This window comes from Tripterygium wilfordii, chromosome 8 (assembly GCF_013401445.1).
Source record: "Tripterygium wilfordii isolate XIE 37 chromosome 8, ASM1340144v1, whole genome shotgun sequence".
Taxonomy (NCBI): domain Eukaryota; kingdom Viridiplantae; phylum Streptophyta; class Magnoliopsida; order Celastrales; family Celastraceae; genus Tripterygium; species Tripterygium wilfordii.
In genome coordinates this window covers 290459-307204 of record NC_052239.1, presented here as the reverse complement: position 1 = coordinate 307204, position 16746 = coordinate 290459, and the positions used below count along the sequence as shown (strand labels likewise).

Here is a 16746-nt window from a genome sequence, read left to right as displayed (position 1 = left end):
TTAATTATTATGTTCATATTTTTTTTATATTTTATTTGAAGAATCAATATTTTAACACAAAGGAGGAGATCTAAAGAATTTATGAGATTAATGAATAATGATGTTTAACAATTAATAAAATAATGATTTCCAGATAATTTTTTTTTCCATGTGTTATATTAAGGAAAAGAAAGATCAACTTATAAATTTACTTTTTATACATTATTATACTTTCGAAAATATACTTTCACGCGGGCTGGGCTAGACACAAAGCTTTCTCAGCCACGAGCGAGTAAACCCGGCCCAAATACCAATCAGCTTCTCAGCCCAAGAACGAGCAAACCCGGCCCAAACTCTTCAAAGAAATCCCAAGACGCGATAATTGTCCAAGGCGCAAAAACAAGTCCCGCGAAGAGGCTGGAAATTGCGTGAAATTCTGAAGTTAGACGAGCTTCTTCACTGTCAGTATAAACCTAGAAAGCCATCAGGACCTCGTTTTCAGTTCGCGCTAGTCCCGAATTCTTTCTTTCTGTAACTTCGCAATTCTATAGTAAAGGTTAGTTTTTCTTTTTTATCTTTAATTTTTCTTATTTTTCCTGTTTGGTCACCTAGAAAATACGGGAAGATAAAAGAATTTAAAGTTTGTTTTCTTAGTTGAAGAAAATCATCCAAAGAAAATGCCACAATGAAAATTGTTCTCGTATTTTGTTCTTTGTTTGTTCTTGTATTTTTTTGTAAATCTTTTATTTTCTTAATTTTTCTGTTTGGTTACCTAGAAAACGTGGGAAGATGAAAGAATTTATAGTTTGTGTCCTAAGTTGAAGAAAATTATCCATAGAAAGAAGATTGTTTTTGTAGTCCGTTCTTTGCTTTTTTTTTTCCCCCTTCTCTCTCGGTCTACAAATTAGTTCGGAGGAGAATGTGTGGTACAATTTCTAGTTGGCTTATATGTTACTGAAGCAATTTTAGTCTTGTTTCTTCGGTCACTATGCGGGGAAGGTTATTGAACAACAATCCGGTTAAAGAGTATGAACTGAGTTCAATGTTTGGATATATTTTATTCCTTGATGTTTACTTTATTGGATATATTTTATTCTGTGAAATGTCGGCCGGCACAACAGTTTATTAGGAGTGGTTGTAGTGATATGTTGTGCTTTGTTTCATTTAGGTGCTCTAAGCCTATGTGAAAAACAATGCCATCAATATCTCTCCCGAAAGATTTATATAGATATGCTTTTTGGTAATATGTTGGCTTCTATATCATCAGGTCAGCAATGTTATCTAAATGACTAAATGTATTATCCTCACATGGAATCTTAGGGGTACATGTATGTCATCTGCAATGTAACTATCTGGAAAAAAGAGATCATGTCATAAGTGAAGCTTATGAATTCACCATGGTCTTGATCCAACCGATTAGATTGAATTCATGTTATCAATTGCTGTTTTATATGTCAGCTTTACCCTTTTTTTTAGACTGAGTTTACTGAAGTTCTACGTTTGATATGTATTGTTTGTGTGTTGCTTTGCATTTATCTTCTAGTCATTCTCTAGGTAAAGAAGGATTTCAAATTACTAACACTGACTTAGCTCTAAAATGAATCATACTAATTTGGGGTTTTGTTGCTTTAACTACTGTTAGTGTGTTACAATGTGATCGTCATCTATCTTTCCAGCATCACTTTTTCGAAGCATGATGTTTATTAAGTTGTCTTTGTTTGATTCTGATATCTAGCGTGAAACTGATTATTGCAGGCCTTGCAAGCTTAAAACTGATAACTACTTTGGCCCCTTCTGAATCATACGTTCTCAAGAGCATATTGGAACTTGGAAAGTCTAGAATCCAAACAGGGAATCAAGATGCTCATGCATTAAGTTGAAATGAATTTTTCTCAGGTATCAGTCCTTTGGAAGTGGATTAAATTCATGGTTGCATATACGCCATGAGCGAATGCTGTTTTTAGAGACTCTCAAGTGCCTTTTATTGTCAGTGCCATTTGACTCACTCACATTGATACAACCTGCCATTGTCAAATAGAATGCGACTCTGGCGATTGTTATTTCTTCTGAAAGGTCCCCCTCTCCATCTAATTGGTCAATTAAAAAAAACTATTGAATGAAACTGGCCAATGCCTGAACATATTACGGTACAACATGGCTGTGAAATATTTCGTGAGCGATCCAAAAGCTTTTTAATTGATTCCAGCTGAGTTGTTGTAGATGTGCTGCATCTACTTTTTAGGTTAAGTCAGCAATTTAAGGCAATTTTCACGGGATTCTCAAGCTTCAAATGAGATAAACTTCTCAACACAAGCATCATTGGGGTCATCTGGTGACCAGCAAAATAACGCACCGAACATTCCACCGGTCAATGCAGCTGCTCCATCTGCTTCAGACAACAAGACCAGAAGAGTTCCACTTGCAGAAATTGAACTAGTAGGGCATTTAATACATTTGCATCCTATTGCTGTTTAATCAGATTGGACTTACCTAATTTAATTTGTTTCTTTTGCTACGTTAAATGGTTTCTATAGGTAAAGAATTTAATCAAAAGGTGTCTGCGGCTGTATATGACTACAAATGAGATTGTGAATACACTCCATTGTCGAGCCAAAATTGAGCCTGGGTTTACAAGAGTGGGTAAGTTTCTGTATTCATCGTCATCCCAATAGGTATCTTTTTAATTTCTCCTAACGATGTGGGTGATCTTCTCATATGAGAGTGGTGTTGCTGCTAGTGTATGAACTTGTAAGGTGATGTCATATATGAAGATTTAAAGCTAATAAACCTGATCACCAGACATAGCCCTATGTTTAACACATGACAGGGAGATCATCAAGATTTCTTTTGCTTCTTGCTTCTCAGAAGAACCACATTTCCTTCCTTTTTATTCTATACATTTGTACTCCATCAAGCTCAGAAATATGCGTTGGATATAGTCGACAGAATGGTTTTCCATGTAACGTGCACATCATATGAGTGTGTGGCTTAAACCATCATTGTTTATCTGGTGGATCTTTTCTCTTCTCCCCTCTCAATTTTTAAAATTACTACTCGGGAGACTTTTTTTTAAATAGAAATTCTTGCTAATGCACAAGACCCACCCACATGGTTATTGCTCCTTCCTCGGTTCCTTGAGCACTTGGATTTAAGCAAGACCTTTTAGACTGTTTTACTCTATCATTGACATCAAATGTTGGTAAAAGATCTATATTTATAGGCGTCAGTGTTGCACAGCTGTTTGCATTTTGGAACAAAATTTGGTGATACTAATATCCATCTTTTTGTGTTCTTTAGTATTGGCTGAACTCGAAGAAAAAAATCCGAACTTTTTCAAAAAGTACCATGTTGGGGTAACGTTGAAGAGGCAAATCATTATATTGAATCAATTAATGGAGCGTCAATACCAGATGCAGTGCACATCTCCAATGGTTCCGTTGGCTTCCATGCAAAATAGGATTTGTGACTTGCCTGGTAAGTTTTGACAAAGATTTACATCAAAGCACAAGGTTCAAACATACTGGAAAAGTGACATTGCACTATGTACTCATTGTATTCCATTGGGTATACACATACACCCTTTTAAAAAAGGCACGTGTGTAGATAATTTATTTCCTTATGTTAGACACATGCACAAAAGACATGCATGCGTACATGTACATGTGAGATGCATGCATATAGATAACCAAGTTCATGTACATAATTAAAATTTTGTGCTAATATTTGGCATAAGTAGCATCCAGGCAATAATTGGACTAATTGAACCCGGGACTTGGAAGTCGTACCACCAAGGTTAGACGGCATGTCCTTTCTGTGTTTTGTTGCATTTGGTCCATTAGAGGGATTAGAGAGAATATATATCATTGCTTTAATGGCGTAAAACTCTTTACGTGCTTTTGGAATGACAGCAAGGTCTCAATAACATTGGCTGCATGCTTGCCAACTTCCAAAATAATCTTTTTGGCGCAGTGTATACACTACCGCGGATATATGTACTAAGGAGGCACTTCTTGCATGTGAAACTCTATCCATGATTTTCTTAACTCGCAAGTTTCAATCGATTTGTAGTTGTTTCCATTAGAGTTTCTTGAAGCCATAATATAACCTCCTATTAATGTTTTTTTCCCATAAAAAAAGAAGAAGAAGAAGAGCTTTCGAATGAAGCCTCTTGAGGGTATCAATTGTTCAGCACATTGTAGCCAACCCCAAACTGTTTGTCAAACGGCTTTGATGATGATGATGATGAATTGTTCACCTCTTTTGAAGTCTTATCTCTATCCACTGTTCCTGCTATATCTTTTTGTTGGACTTTACCTGTACACTTGATACTAGCTATTTGAAATATATTTCCTCTTGTTGTATATTTGCTCTATTGGAACCCGTATATTTTACTGTGGTGGAGTCCCAAATAATCATGTCTTTTCCTGAGCTTGAAGAGTACAGTAGTAGTCCTATTTTTCGTTATTATCGTCTTAATTAGCTGGTTTTTCTTTCCTGTAGTGCAGTTAACAGTCTACATATGAGATACCCCATTCTGCAGCAGCCTTTGATTCAACCACCAGTTCATCCTCATATTGATTCTTTAGGTGGTGGTTCTGGCTGTCACGTGATAAATGGAATTTCTGATGGGAGCACTTCTGTCCTATGCAATTAAATTCTGTCAACTGGTGAGAGTTTGTATGTGAGTTAATTCTTTCTTTGCGAATATATTTTTTGATAGGCTATGTTCGTTTATGTTATTATTATTAGCTTGAGGGGGGACCCGAGCTTGAGACCCGGCCCTAGTTCTAGTCATAAGGAGTGGGATACCACTAGGCCAAGAGCTCCTTGGTCTTTTGCGAATAGATGATAACCATTGTTCTTATTATCTCACTAGTTATTGCTTGCCTTGATTTCACATATCACCACATTGTAACACTAAGAATACCATAGAAGTGCATAATATTCAGACACTTGCGGTTAAATTTGCATGATGGATTGTCATGCCCACTTGGCCACATGTTTAAGAAGACTTGGGACTGCTGACATCATGTTCTGGATTGGGTGTACCTCACTTTTTGATATCACCTTTGTGATTGCACAGTTTAAGTAAGACACTGTTTAGTGAACTATATGTGCTATTGAACCCTATTAGCTACACCTTAACAAATGTGCTCCCAAGTATGAAAAAGAATATTGCAGCTGCTTATCTTCTTTTAAGAATGCATAGAAGATTACAAACGGTTATCTCTATATACAGCATGCATACACGTTGGCATTTAAGCCAGGGCCTGCCCTGGCTCTTACTTCTCATGTTTTCTCTGCTCTTTGAATAGCACAATGTCTCTCTTATTCTAGTTGCATGCCAATTTAGTAGTTTGTTAGCATTTTATAAAAGTGTTCTTTCCCCACAAAAGAATGAACTCATAGATTGACATAAGCAAGAATGAAATCACTTAGGTTTATGTAGGCTGTATCTAGAAGCTCACAACTTTGCTCTTGTTCCAAGGATGATGATGGACAGAATTGCAGCTGATACATTAACCCCGTCACTCACTGGTGGTGTCAAGTCAGATATTGCAATGAATCCTGTATCAGTAGTTTCTGGTGGCCATTTTCAATTGCCATCAGATTTGAGTTAAACATCAGCTCTGGAGCTTAAGTATCTGTTTCAGGGGCTTGGTAGCAAGTGGTCTCTGCCTGATGATCAAACTGGAAATCACGTAGAGTTTCATAATCATGCATCTCAAGTTCCTTCGACTTCTAGTTTATCAGATTTGGCTGCAGTCTTCTCAAATGTGGGAGGTATGAAATAACTTTCAATTGTGGTACTATATATAGCTTTCACTATGTAAACCAACAAAAATGACATAAAGAAAAGCGATGCAAAAGGTCAATTTTGATATGAGAGAATCCCGGTGCTTCTTTCAGTTTTTGGTTTCCCTTTTCCTTTGATATTACAGAATACGAGAATGCATCAGCTGGGGGAAATGTCGTTACCTTAATCCATGTCTGCTTTCCGTTAAGTTATTCTTAGGATAATTTTCCATAAGCTGGATTTATTGAATCTACATTCTGTTACGAAGCATGTGCAAAAGGTAACGTGGCAATGATCATAACTCGATAAAGTAAGGTGTGGTAGAAATTGCAATGTTCTTTTGTGATGCCAACATCCATTCAATGACATAGCTCCATTGTCATTTTGTACTTTTATCATTTTGCGTATAAACTACCATCTCATGCCTCTGCATACTGCATTTGTCAGATAATGCTGAGTTGGGAAATTATACACAGTCCCCCTTTCTGCAAGCTGGTCTGGATGTTCTGCTCATGCCTCTGCATTTGTCAGATAACACTGAGTTGGGAAATTATACATAGTCTCCCTTTCTGCAAGGTGGTCCGGATGTTCCGCTCATGCCTCTGCATTTGTCAGATAACACTGAGTTGGGAAATTATACACAGTCTCCCTTTCTGCAAGCTGGTATGGATGTTCCGCTTAACTCAGAGGTGCATACTGATGTAGGTATGTAGAATTTTCTGTTTTTGCTTGATGTCTAGATTGTTTTTGGTTTCCATTTATTAAGATCGTTCAAGAATTAGCTAATTGCCCCCCCAAAAAAAAAAAAAAACTGTTGAGTGTTTTCTTTATGAACAAAGATTGATTTTAATTATTAGTTTTTTTAGTGTGTGGTTGGATTCAAACCTTCAACAGGTTCGAAATCCCAAAGAGTGGCTACCACTAAAAAACTGTTGATCGTTAAATCTGTCAATGTGTTCTTGAAAACGGTCTGGCACACTCTTGGTATCCTCCAGTAGAACGTTGATTTTCATCCCAAAATAAAATTATTAGCTCTTATTTTAGAATTCATTATTCATATCTGAAATGTCAGAGTAGTGACAGGGTTGGCATGGAGAAAGCATGTTGCTCCTCAACCCTGGCTTTCGCCCGTGAGTGAGGTCTATCTCTAGCATTGTTCCCAGAATTAATCTACACATCTTAAGCTCAGATTGCACCATGGGAAGACCATTTGTCTTAGCACCGTAACTTTCAATCATCTTTATGTTTTCATTAAGTGCTATTGAATTTTCAAGATTAGTAAGATTGTGATTACTAAAATACAAATATATGGGTCAGAACTTTCAATCATCTTTCTTACAGGCTTAACTGCAAGTTGTAAAAGGAAAAATACATTTTTTTTTCTATAATTTTGTTACCCTTCTTGGGCCATTTTCCAATTTTTGAAGAGGGGTTGCTCTTGTTTACTCATACAAATAAGTTTCACAATGTAATTTTCTTTGCTTTCAGATACATTTACTTTCAATTCAAATCCTGGCCCAGCCACTTATCCGCAGGAGGAGAAACGCTAAGGTAAAACCATACCTGGGCAAATGGAATTCAAGATATGTTTTTTTAGTATACCTGGAATTGGATCATTAGCATACCTGGGCGGGCCACAGCCCATGTTGAAGTTCACATTACTGGAATGATGATGGATTTGATCCATGAGTCACATGAGTTGTTTTGTGTTTGTTGAATGATTACAATATAGATATGTCGCCTTAATTTGGACATATAGTAGTAGTATTATAGACAAAATTATAGGCAAACTATTTGAAATAATTAGGGATCAAGAAACTATAATTTTTCTAGATTTCAAAGTCTGTCTATTGTTGAAGTGGAAGTAAGATAAACAATTAACAAATCTTGAAAGTTGTGACCTTGCAATAAATAAAACCAACAGTGGAAGTAGTTGACGATGGCATTTGACTTTCTGACACGGAGTATTTGACTTGTGTTGCCAACACTCACTCAGCCATCGGATATATGATCATGTAGTGGTGGGAAAACATCGGTTTTAGGTCGGACAAGAGTACATATTTATGAAATATTTACATATCTGGATCATAATTCAGATTAAATTTTGGATTTACTTTATTGATTTTTAAATACAGACAAGTAAATTAGATAATAATTTAATTTGGGTTAGGATTCAGACAAGTAAATCGGACAAAATTTATGTGTTTGGATACGAAGTTGGTTTTAAACCGGATAAATTTTTGTGTTTACATCTGAATTTCATACATATAATTTATGTATAAATTTGATTTAATCTGGGTCTGATAAATTCGATTATTCGAGTCAGACATACATTTGTCCCCTCTAACAATAAGAACCGTTTGATACATGTACTCTGATGGTTCTTCATTTTTCAGCTTCCCTTTGATCATATTAATCACATTATCAGACGGTCCTCGTTGCTACTACAGCTCCTGTAGTGATGAGGCCACTACAGGTCCCCTGATCCCATCCATTCCAACGTCTCATATATATATATATATATCACAATTATTTTTTCCCGGCAAGAAGAATCCAGACAAATTAGATTCATCAATTTATTTATTGCCTTTGAAAAATCCGGTAATTTCTTGTAACACTAAGAGCATCACAGTAGTACTTGAAATATCCATACTCTCTCTTCTCATCTCTTCTATGTGACATAATTTAATTGGGTAAGTGGATTTCACAATTAATATTATTTATCAACACTCTATACTCATTTTCTCTTTTTTCCTTTTCATCATCCCTCTCTTCTTTTTAATCTTCTCTTTGTTTTTTTTAATCTTCTCTATTCTTTTTCATCACCTCTGTCTTCTTTTTCATCACCCTTGTCTTCCTTTTCATCATCTCTCTTCACTATTCATCAACTACATATATACTCCAACTCTCAAGTATCATTTTTTCCACAACTAAATTTTCAAGTGTCATTTTTCACTCATTGTGTGCATATAGTGCTATACTTATAAAAAAATAATATTTCAACTACTTGAAATACACTTCATTATACCTATTGTGAACATCTAACACTTAACTTATCAACAAAGTATCATGTCCAGTACTCCAAAATCATCCCATTATGGATGCTCTAACTGATTACTCGCAGCAACGCCGTACAACTAAACCCACGAAGACGGTGAAGTTGTGACGTGGAATTCATCGAAGAAAAGATAATAAATTGGTGGTGGGATGAGGGTGGGGTCCGGAGGCACAAGAATTCCATGGTCTCGTCTGGTTATCTTTTTCCCAGCACCTACTTGGACTATTCTCTCTATCTTTTTTTTTTTTTTCATCTCTCTCTCTCAAGTCTAAACTCTAAACAGTAACTTAAAATTTTATATGCCAAAATAGAAGAAGTTGGGTTGCTATCACAGGCGGACATTTCCTCGAACTTTCCATCTCTCTTGCTTCGAAGAGGAAGAAGAAGAATAGGGAGCACAGCCCTTGTTTGATTAATTTGTTTACTCAGTCTTCGGTTGTTTGGTATGTTTCTTCATCACTCCGTTGATCGAGGTTCAGTTTTCTTCGTGGGTTTTCTTTGTTTTGTGTTGTTATGTTTGTGATTAAAATTTGTTGCAAGTAATTATTACTTTTTTGGGTGAGAAGTAATCGAGTTTTTGAATTTCGTAGGAATTCTTGTGACTTGACCGAGTAAATGCGTCTTTCAATGGAAAGTTTTCGTTGCTTGTCTGTAGTATTTTAGCAGAGTTCGTTGCTTGTCTTGGGTTATTCTCTGATTGGGAAATTACTTGGTTATGCCATCACATCTGTCTCATTTTGTAGTTTTTTTTACCATTTTTCTTATGTTATTGTGCAGTTAAATGTTTCTAAAGGTACTTTTTTGGGTATTGAACGATTAAGCTTGAAATTAACTACTTTCCTCTTGAGTCAATTTATATTTTCATGGAAGGTCATTTATTGGTTCTATATTGATTTTCTTAGCAGACGAAGTGATTTATTGCCCTTTTTGGATAACTTCTTCTTGGTTAATGACCTAACATCTCTTATTTCATACCATTTTTGTCATCCCTTGAATTGAATCCCCCTTATTCCGTGCCATTTTTCTTTTCAGATTTTGTTTTTGGGAATGCGAAGGGGTTAAGTTTTTGAATTTCATGTTTCCCAAGTTTTTCTAATTTTAGCATTCCCTCTGATTTCTGGTTCTCAATAATTCATAATACTTTAGCAGAGACCTAGTGGTTTTGTGCATTTTGAGATACTTTTTTCCTTGGGGTGAGATGAAGGAACAACAAGTTTCATCTAAAAGGTGATACCTTGAATTTTCTTACTATGAGGCACAACTGGGTTCTCTTGACCTATTTTTGTAGTTTCCACTTTTGGCTTCTGCCTCTTGTTTTCATGTCTTCTTTTGCATGGCGGACAGTGTTCTTCAAATGGAGTAAAAATGGGGTTTCTAATTCAGAGTTTCTTGTTTTTAATTTGTTTCAGGGGCTGGCATTGAGAAGGCTGCAGTGCATGAGAAAGTTTATCGAGTTTGTTCAAATTTTGGTGGTTGGGTCTTCAGGCATTGTGTCAATTAATTAATAATGAATTACCGGCCAGACAAGTCAGTGAGGTTAGATCCTCTTAAAACTAGATTGGTTGCTATGGTGTATTCTATTACCTTTGTGTATATGTACGTTGCTATCAATTTAGTTGCTCAGTACTTGTTAGTGACATACTGTTTATGAGATCAATCCCTTGCTTATATTTAGAAAGTATCTGCAAGATCTGGGTACCAAGTAAGATTTTAGGAAGGAGTTTCAGTGTTTTGCTTCTCGACTTTAGGAATTTACAGTTCTTATGCATAAGCATTTTTTTAAGCAAAAATGCAATTAAAATCCATGCCACAACAAAACCTTCACTTCCTTTACCATTTTGTTTAGAATGCTGCTTTCATTGCCATTACTGAAACTTCTGTCAACGGCATGACTACAACATCAGATCCTCCATGTGCATACTATTTTTGATGTGTATAACACACTCACTACCATAATGCCATCATCTCCTTCGCTAATTCTGGTTCATCTTCTTTTCCTTCATACACTGTCACCATTAATATTAGTGCTACCACTCCTCCCCATTCCGCCAAAATGTTATGTATCTCATAATTCATATAGAAACTATGTTTTTCTTGTTCTTTCTGGTTGCACCTGGAATATTTGATGTTAATTTTCTGTGATTCATGGACTGATACATAAATTTCTACTGTGTTGTTCAGGTTTCAGGATTGGAATACAGATAAAATTCCCGAGGGGCAATATTCTACTAATAACGGATTATATTTAGGGAAATTTAAAACAACGATAAACTCATTCTCAGAAAATTTTCAAAGAGGATTAGGATCCAGTTCTGAGAGGTTCAAAAGAATTAGAAAGTCTCTAAAATCATACTCATTTCATAGTGCTGTTTCTAATGCCTTGGGTTCTAGTAAGAAGGTTCTGGACCCGCAAGGTTCATTTCTTCGAAGGTGGAATAAGATTTTTGTATTGTCATGTGTGATTGCTGTATCAGTCGATCCTTTGTTCTTTTACATTCCGGTTATCAATGATGAGAAGAAATGCCTTGGGTTGGATGAAAAGATGGAGATTACAGCTAGTGTTCTGCGTTTCTTTACAGATTTCTTTTATATAATACATATTATTTTCCAATTTCGTACTGGTTTCATTGCTCCCTCTTCACGAGTTTTTGGACGAGGTGTTTTGGTGGAAGATACCTGGGCAATAGCAAAGAGGTATCTATCATCATATTTCTTAATCGACATTCTTGCCGTACTTCCCCTCCCTCAGGTAAGCCATATATCTCTGGTTTGGAAATCAATTTTCTTATGTATCTACTGTGTTATCTTACAAGAAGTTCTTAAGGTAGTGTAATAGGCATTACCATTTGGTGGATTATTATGGAAAGAAATGAGGGGATTGTAACTCCTAGTTTTTCATGCTTGGCTATCTACATTGATTTCAGAAATATTTGATATTTTAAAAATCTTCCCTCGTTATTTCTTGTGGACCTTTCAGTGTTCTTTTGATACTCTCTTGTGATGAGGATGACTTAAATGGCTCGATTATAGTTGATATATTGTGCTAAAACTGTGGTGCCTATCCTATTGAAAAATTTCAACAACTCCTTGGTTTTTCAGAAAAAGCTTCAACGTCTCCTGGCATTCTGTTTTAGTTAACATCATTTTACAGCAGTGGACTCATAGTTCACTGTTTTATTTTCAGGTAGTGATTTTGGTTATCATTCCAAGAATGAAAGGCTCACGGTCGTTGAACACGAAGAACTTGTTGAAATTCATTGTGATCATTCAATATATTCCCAGATTTTTTCGAATATATCCTTTGTATAAGGAAATTACAAGGACGTCCGGTATACTTACTGAAACTGCATGGGCTGGAGCTGCATTTAATCTCTTCCTTTACATGCTCGCTAGTCATGTAAGCTTACACTATATGAGTTTAGCGGGACCTTTTATTCGCTTACACACATTTTCTTATGTGCTTGCAAGCTACCTATGCATGAATGCATTGTTACATGTACATAATTGCTTTTGTGTTAGGATATACTGGTCTTATATAGATTCATGTGGACCACAATGTTGTTTGGGATAAAGGCTTAGATGATGGTAATAGCATGTTCCGGGGTCTGACTTTGTAAAGCCTAATGCTTTTGGCAAATGGTTATTTAAAATAGTAGTGCAACCAAGGATCACGAGTAAATGACTTCTTGTCTGTTTGATCTAAAGTATGATTTCAAGTAAACCAACAAGCGGAATGTTGGTCAGGTGGATTAGTGAAATATAAGATCTCTTGAACCTGACAATTAATGTTCATTGAGGAGTGATGACACATCAACTGTGTGAGTATAGGATGAAAATTTGTTGTCTTGAGTTGTAACTTAGTTGTAGAAGAAATAGTACAGAACCTGCAACATGATTCAGTCATTAGCAGTAATAATGACGATGAGTACAGAGCCAATATGTGCGCAGTCTTGCATACTGATGGGAATGTGATAGCTTTGAGGTTTTGGTTCTGTGGACACTCTTCGAATATACGTTCACCGGCATAAGACTACTTTTAAATTGACCAATGCCCAATGAAAATCGGCCAATAATGTAGATTTGACTTCTGACATCGGTAGTCAATAAGGAGAAGGCGTTCTTCTCCGTATAAAGTGAGATTCTATTCTGTTGGCTCATGCTATTAACTAATAAATGTATGGTAGATGGCTTGTTAATCTGGGTTACTATATTGATATGTTTTCGCCCTTGGCATGGCTGGAACAGTACTGCATGGGAACTTTCCTAATGTGATTTTTGGCTATCAAGCTTTCATAATTCACGAGTTCATCAGTCTAATTTGGCACTCTGAAGGGAATGGTATGTTTACGGTTGAAAGCTATTTTAAGGTTTTGAGAGACAAGTGTGAAAGGAGTGATGAGGTTAGCTTCCCTTGGAGAACAATTTGGGAAGCGACGGCCCCTACAAAGGTGGCTTTCTTCGTTTGGGAAGGAATTTAGGAGAGGATATTAATGTTAGAAAATCTGAAGCGAAGAGGCCATAATTTGAATAGGTGCTTCCCGTGTAAAAAGAATCTGGAGCGTTAACCATATCCTTCTCCATTGTGATTGGTCGATGCAGATTTGGGGTATGGAAAGAAGATTTCTGGGATTAATTGTGTTTGCAGGAAATGACAAAGAAGAGCTGAATACCTACGCAAGATTCTCCAACGTGAAGAATCATAGTGATGTAGTTCAGCTGTTGCCTCCGGTTACTTGCTGGACAACCTGGTTGGAGAGGAACAATAGGTGTTTTAACTTTTAACGGGCGGGAAAGTTCGTATTGTGCTTTAAGAATTCCGAATCTCATGAAACTTTGTGAGGAGTCTGTTTTGATTAGTATTTGTAGTGCTGCTGCTGTTCCCCCCTCCCCCTCCCAAATCACTACTTTTCTTTTTCACAGCTAATGTATTGGCTACTCTTTTAGGTACTGGGAGCTTTTTGGTACCTTTTCTCTATAGAAAGAGAGACAACCTGCTGGAAAAAAGCATGCGGTCGTCGCGTTGGATGCAACCGCAATTCTCTTTATTGTGGTGAAAGTGAAGGAATTAACACATTTCTGAATGAGTCTTGTCCCATAAAGACGCCAAATGCAACAGTCTTTAATTTTGGAATATTCCTTGATGCCCTTGATTCTGGTGTTGTGCAGTCAACTGATTTTCCGCAGAAATTTTTTTACTGTTTTTGGTGGGGGCTGCAAAATTTGAGGTGTGTGCATGTTGCATCTTCTCTCCCTCTTACTCTCTCCTCCCTGCTCACCGATGAAGAATTCCCCCCTTTTGTCAATTTATAGTAGGATATGTTGATTTCTCTAAAGAATATACTTATTGGATTCTCATTGATTTCTCTCACGGATTCCCCCAAACATATGTCCAACTTGTTTCTTAAAACAGTTTCGCCCTTTCTTTCTTTTTGCCATTTGTCAGATCAACATAGCGTGTTTGAATTATTGGATCTCATTTGGGACAATTTCTGCGGCTGCTAAGTTTCTTAATATGTTAAACACATGCTCTTACATTGGGCCCTGCTTTCCTATAGTTTTTGTTTTTGTGTTTGAAGGTTTATAGTGTTTCCACGATGAATTTTTTATGTGATCAAATTTCTACGGAATTGTTTGGAAAGAAAAATAACTAATAATTGATAATTTGGGTTATAATAGACAGTACATCCATGATCTTATTTATGCTTCGAGGACTGTTTTATATGTTTCTTTTGTCAATGTAAAGAGCAAGTTGGGAGGGGATATCAATTGGTTTTCTGGGAACTGGTCATAGATTGAAGTTGCCTATGATTTAAAGATTCTCTATGAACTCATTTGGTGATTACCTGATAGTTTGGTTAAAAGTTGGAAAGGTTTCTGGCAAATGTCTTGTCGATTTTGTTGCCGTATTGAGTTTTACCCAAATAGGGTCTTCTGATTTTGAAATATTGCTGTCAGCTACTAAAGATGGTATCTGATATTTATACTCTGTTTCTTTGCAGTTCTCTTGGTCAAAACCTTGAAACAAGTACCTATGTCTGGGAGGTGTGCTTTGCAGTTTTCATCTCCATCGCTGGCTTAGTATTATTTTCATTTCTCATTGGAAACATGCAGGTTGGTACTAACATTCTTATCTCGTCGCATTTACTGGTAGGGAATTGAAACTGGTTCCTGGATGTGAAGTTAGGTTATCTGTTTTCCTATGTTGTTGTCTGTTATTCATCTTATGGGCACTTGTTGAATAATTGTGAACAAAAAATTTGTCGGTTGTTGATTTTGTTCAGACATATCTGCAATCCACGACAACAAGATTGGAGGAGATGCGGGTGAAAAGGCGAGATGCGGAGCAGTGGATGTCTCACCGCCTACTCCCTGATAATCTAAGGGAGCGAATTAGACGATATGAGCATTACAAATGGCAAGAAACCAGAGGTGTTGATGAAGAAACTCTGCTATGTAATCTTCCCAAGGACCTGAGAAGGGACATAAAACGTCATCTTTGCTTAGCTCTGCTCATGAGAGTGAGTTTCTCTAAACACGTATTTTTAGCGGTGGCATGACTTCTGCTTGCATATGCTGTAAATCTATTCGCTTTTCGCATCTTTTTGTTTTGAGCTAATGCATCTACTGTTGGAATGAATATCTTACAGTTACAACGTGGTTAGACTGTTGTTAATGCATCATCTTATGAAATCTGTGAGTAGCTGTTTAATGGAAGATGTGGGTATTTTTTTTCTTTCTTTTTTCATTGAAAATTTTGATTCCCACATTCTTGTTTTTCTTTTGACGGTTGGATTGCAACTTTCAGCCCTTTTTTAAATGACCATTTGTACCCTGTATTGTTGGAGAAGTGAGGGAGGGGGATGGGGTGGATTTTCTTTGCTAGTTAATAGGTTTAATAATTAACATATCTTAGATTTGTTATTTTCTAATTTTCACTGGTTGGATTGAAGGTGCCAATGTTTGAGAAAATGGATGAACAGTTGTTGGATGCAATGTGTGATCGACTCAAGCCAGTTCTTTACACAGAGGAAAGCTACATTGTTCGGGAGGGAGACCCAGTTGACGAGATGCTATTCATCATGCGAGGCAAGCTATTGACTATAACGACCAATGGTGGAAGGACTGGCTTCTTTAACTCGGAATATCTCACAGGGGGTGACTTCTGTGGAGAAGAACTTCTCACTTGGGCTCTAGATCCCCACTCCTCTTCCAACCTCCCCATCTCAACGAGAACTGTCCGAGCCCTTACAGAAGTTGAAGCTTTTGCTTTGAAGGCAGAAGACTTGAAGTTTGTTGCTTCTCAATTTCGGCGGCTTCACAGTAAACAGCTCCGCCACACATTCCGATTCTACTCACAGCAGTGGAGGACCTGGGCAGCTTGTTTCATACAAGCAGCCTGGCGTAGCTATGGTAAAAGGAAACTGGAAGAGTCTCTTCAGCAAGAGGAGAACAGGTTGCAAGATGCATTAGCCAAGGCTGGTGGAAGTTCCCCAAGTTTGGGTGCCACTATTTACGCCTCACGATTTGCTGCTAATGCTCTGCGTGCTATACGGCGGAATAGCTCTCGGAAGGCAAGGGTGCCGGAGAGGATACCAGCTATGCTGCTGCAGAAGCCAGCAGAGCCAGATTTTAAAGGAGTTGAACAATAGGTAGGTTCAGTGCCTTGCAGTTTTTGTGACTAATTTTATTGTATAAAATGTGAAATTGGAACCGCCCTATGCTTTCGTAGATTTCCATACTTTGTTATTCAAGTTGACAAGGTGGGTATAATTTATTTGATGTTGTAAATTGTTTGAACATATAAATTTAGTAGCTTGTGTATGGATAATGCTATTCCATTTTGACTCTGACTCTGTCTATATTACAGTCGCCTTGACATGTTTAAGGGATAGTTTTCAGAAGACGATTGAGA

The 16746-nt window shown here is 36.9% G+C and overlaps 2 protein-coding genes across 7 annotated transcripts; both read left to right on the top strand.

Moving 5' to 3' along the window:
- Positions 1-388: 388 nt before the first annotated feature.
- On the top strand, positions 389-7530 carry LOC120003522. Of its 6 annotated transcripts, XM_038852538.1 has the most exons (10): positions 404-1005; positions 1148-1246; positions 1735-1875; positions 2254-2415; positions 2514-2619; positions 3277-3453; positions 4485-4646; positions 5468-5763; positions 6224-6481; positions 7265-7530. In XM_038852538.1, the coding sequence occupies exons 3-7, from the start codon at positions 1861-1863 to the stop codon at positions 4631-4633; spliced, it is 609 nt and encodes a 202-aa protein (XP_038708466.1). In that variant the 5' UTR covers positions 404-1005; positions 1148-1246; positions 1735-1860; the 3' UTR covers positions 4634-4646; positions 5468-5763; positions 6224-6481; positions 7265-7530. The 6 variants fall into 6 exon arrangements, with proteins under 6 accessions (XP_038708469.1, XP_038708466.1, XP_038708468.1 ...); XM_038852541.1 differs by lacking the exon at positions 1148-1246 and having other exon boundaries at positions 389-440; XM_038852540.1 differs by lacking the exon at positions 1148-1246.
- A 1592-nt stretch (positions 7531-9122) lies between these two features.
- LOC120004262 (cyclic nucleotide-gated ion channel 1-like) lies at positions 9123-16684 on the top strand. Its single transcript, XM_038853552.1, has 8 exons — positions 9123-9277; positions 10244-10370; positions 11016-11583; positions 12019-12231; positions 13779-14059; positions 14834-14945; positions 15116-15352; positions 15785-16684. Exons 2-8 carry the CDS (start codon positions 10342-10344, stop codon positions 16481-16483), a joined length of 2139 nt encoding a protein of 712 aa, XP_038709480.1. The 5' UTR covers positions 9123-9277; positions 10244-10341; the 3' UTR covers positions 16484-16684.
- The last annotated feature ends 62 nt before the right edge of the window (positions 16685-16746 follow it).

Coding starts and splice junctions, on each gene's coding strand:
- LOC120003522 (XM_038852541.1), top strand. Junction 2,620..3,276: donor GCCTGGGTTTACAAGAGTGG/GTAAGTTTCTGT, acceptor TGTGTTCTTTAG/TATTGGCTGAACTCGAAGAA. Junction 3,454..4,484: donor TAGGATTTGTGACTTGCCTG/GTAAGTTTTGAC, acceptor CCTGTAGTGCAG/TTAACAGTCTACATATGAGA.
- LOC120004262 (XM_038853552.1), top strand. CDS start 10,342: ATGAATTACCGGCCAGACAAGTCAGTGAG. Junction 10,371..11,015: donor CGGCCAGACAAGTCAGTGAG/GTTAGATCCTCT, acceptor TGTGTTGTTCAG/GTTTCAGGATTGGAATACAG. Junction 11,584..12,018: donor CCGTACTTCCCCTCCCTCAG/GTAAGCCATATA, acceptor TTTTATTTTCAG/GTAGTGATTTTGGTTATCAT.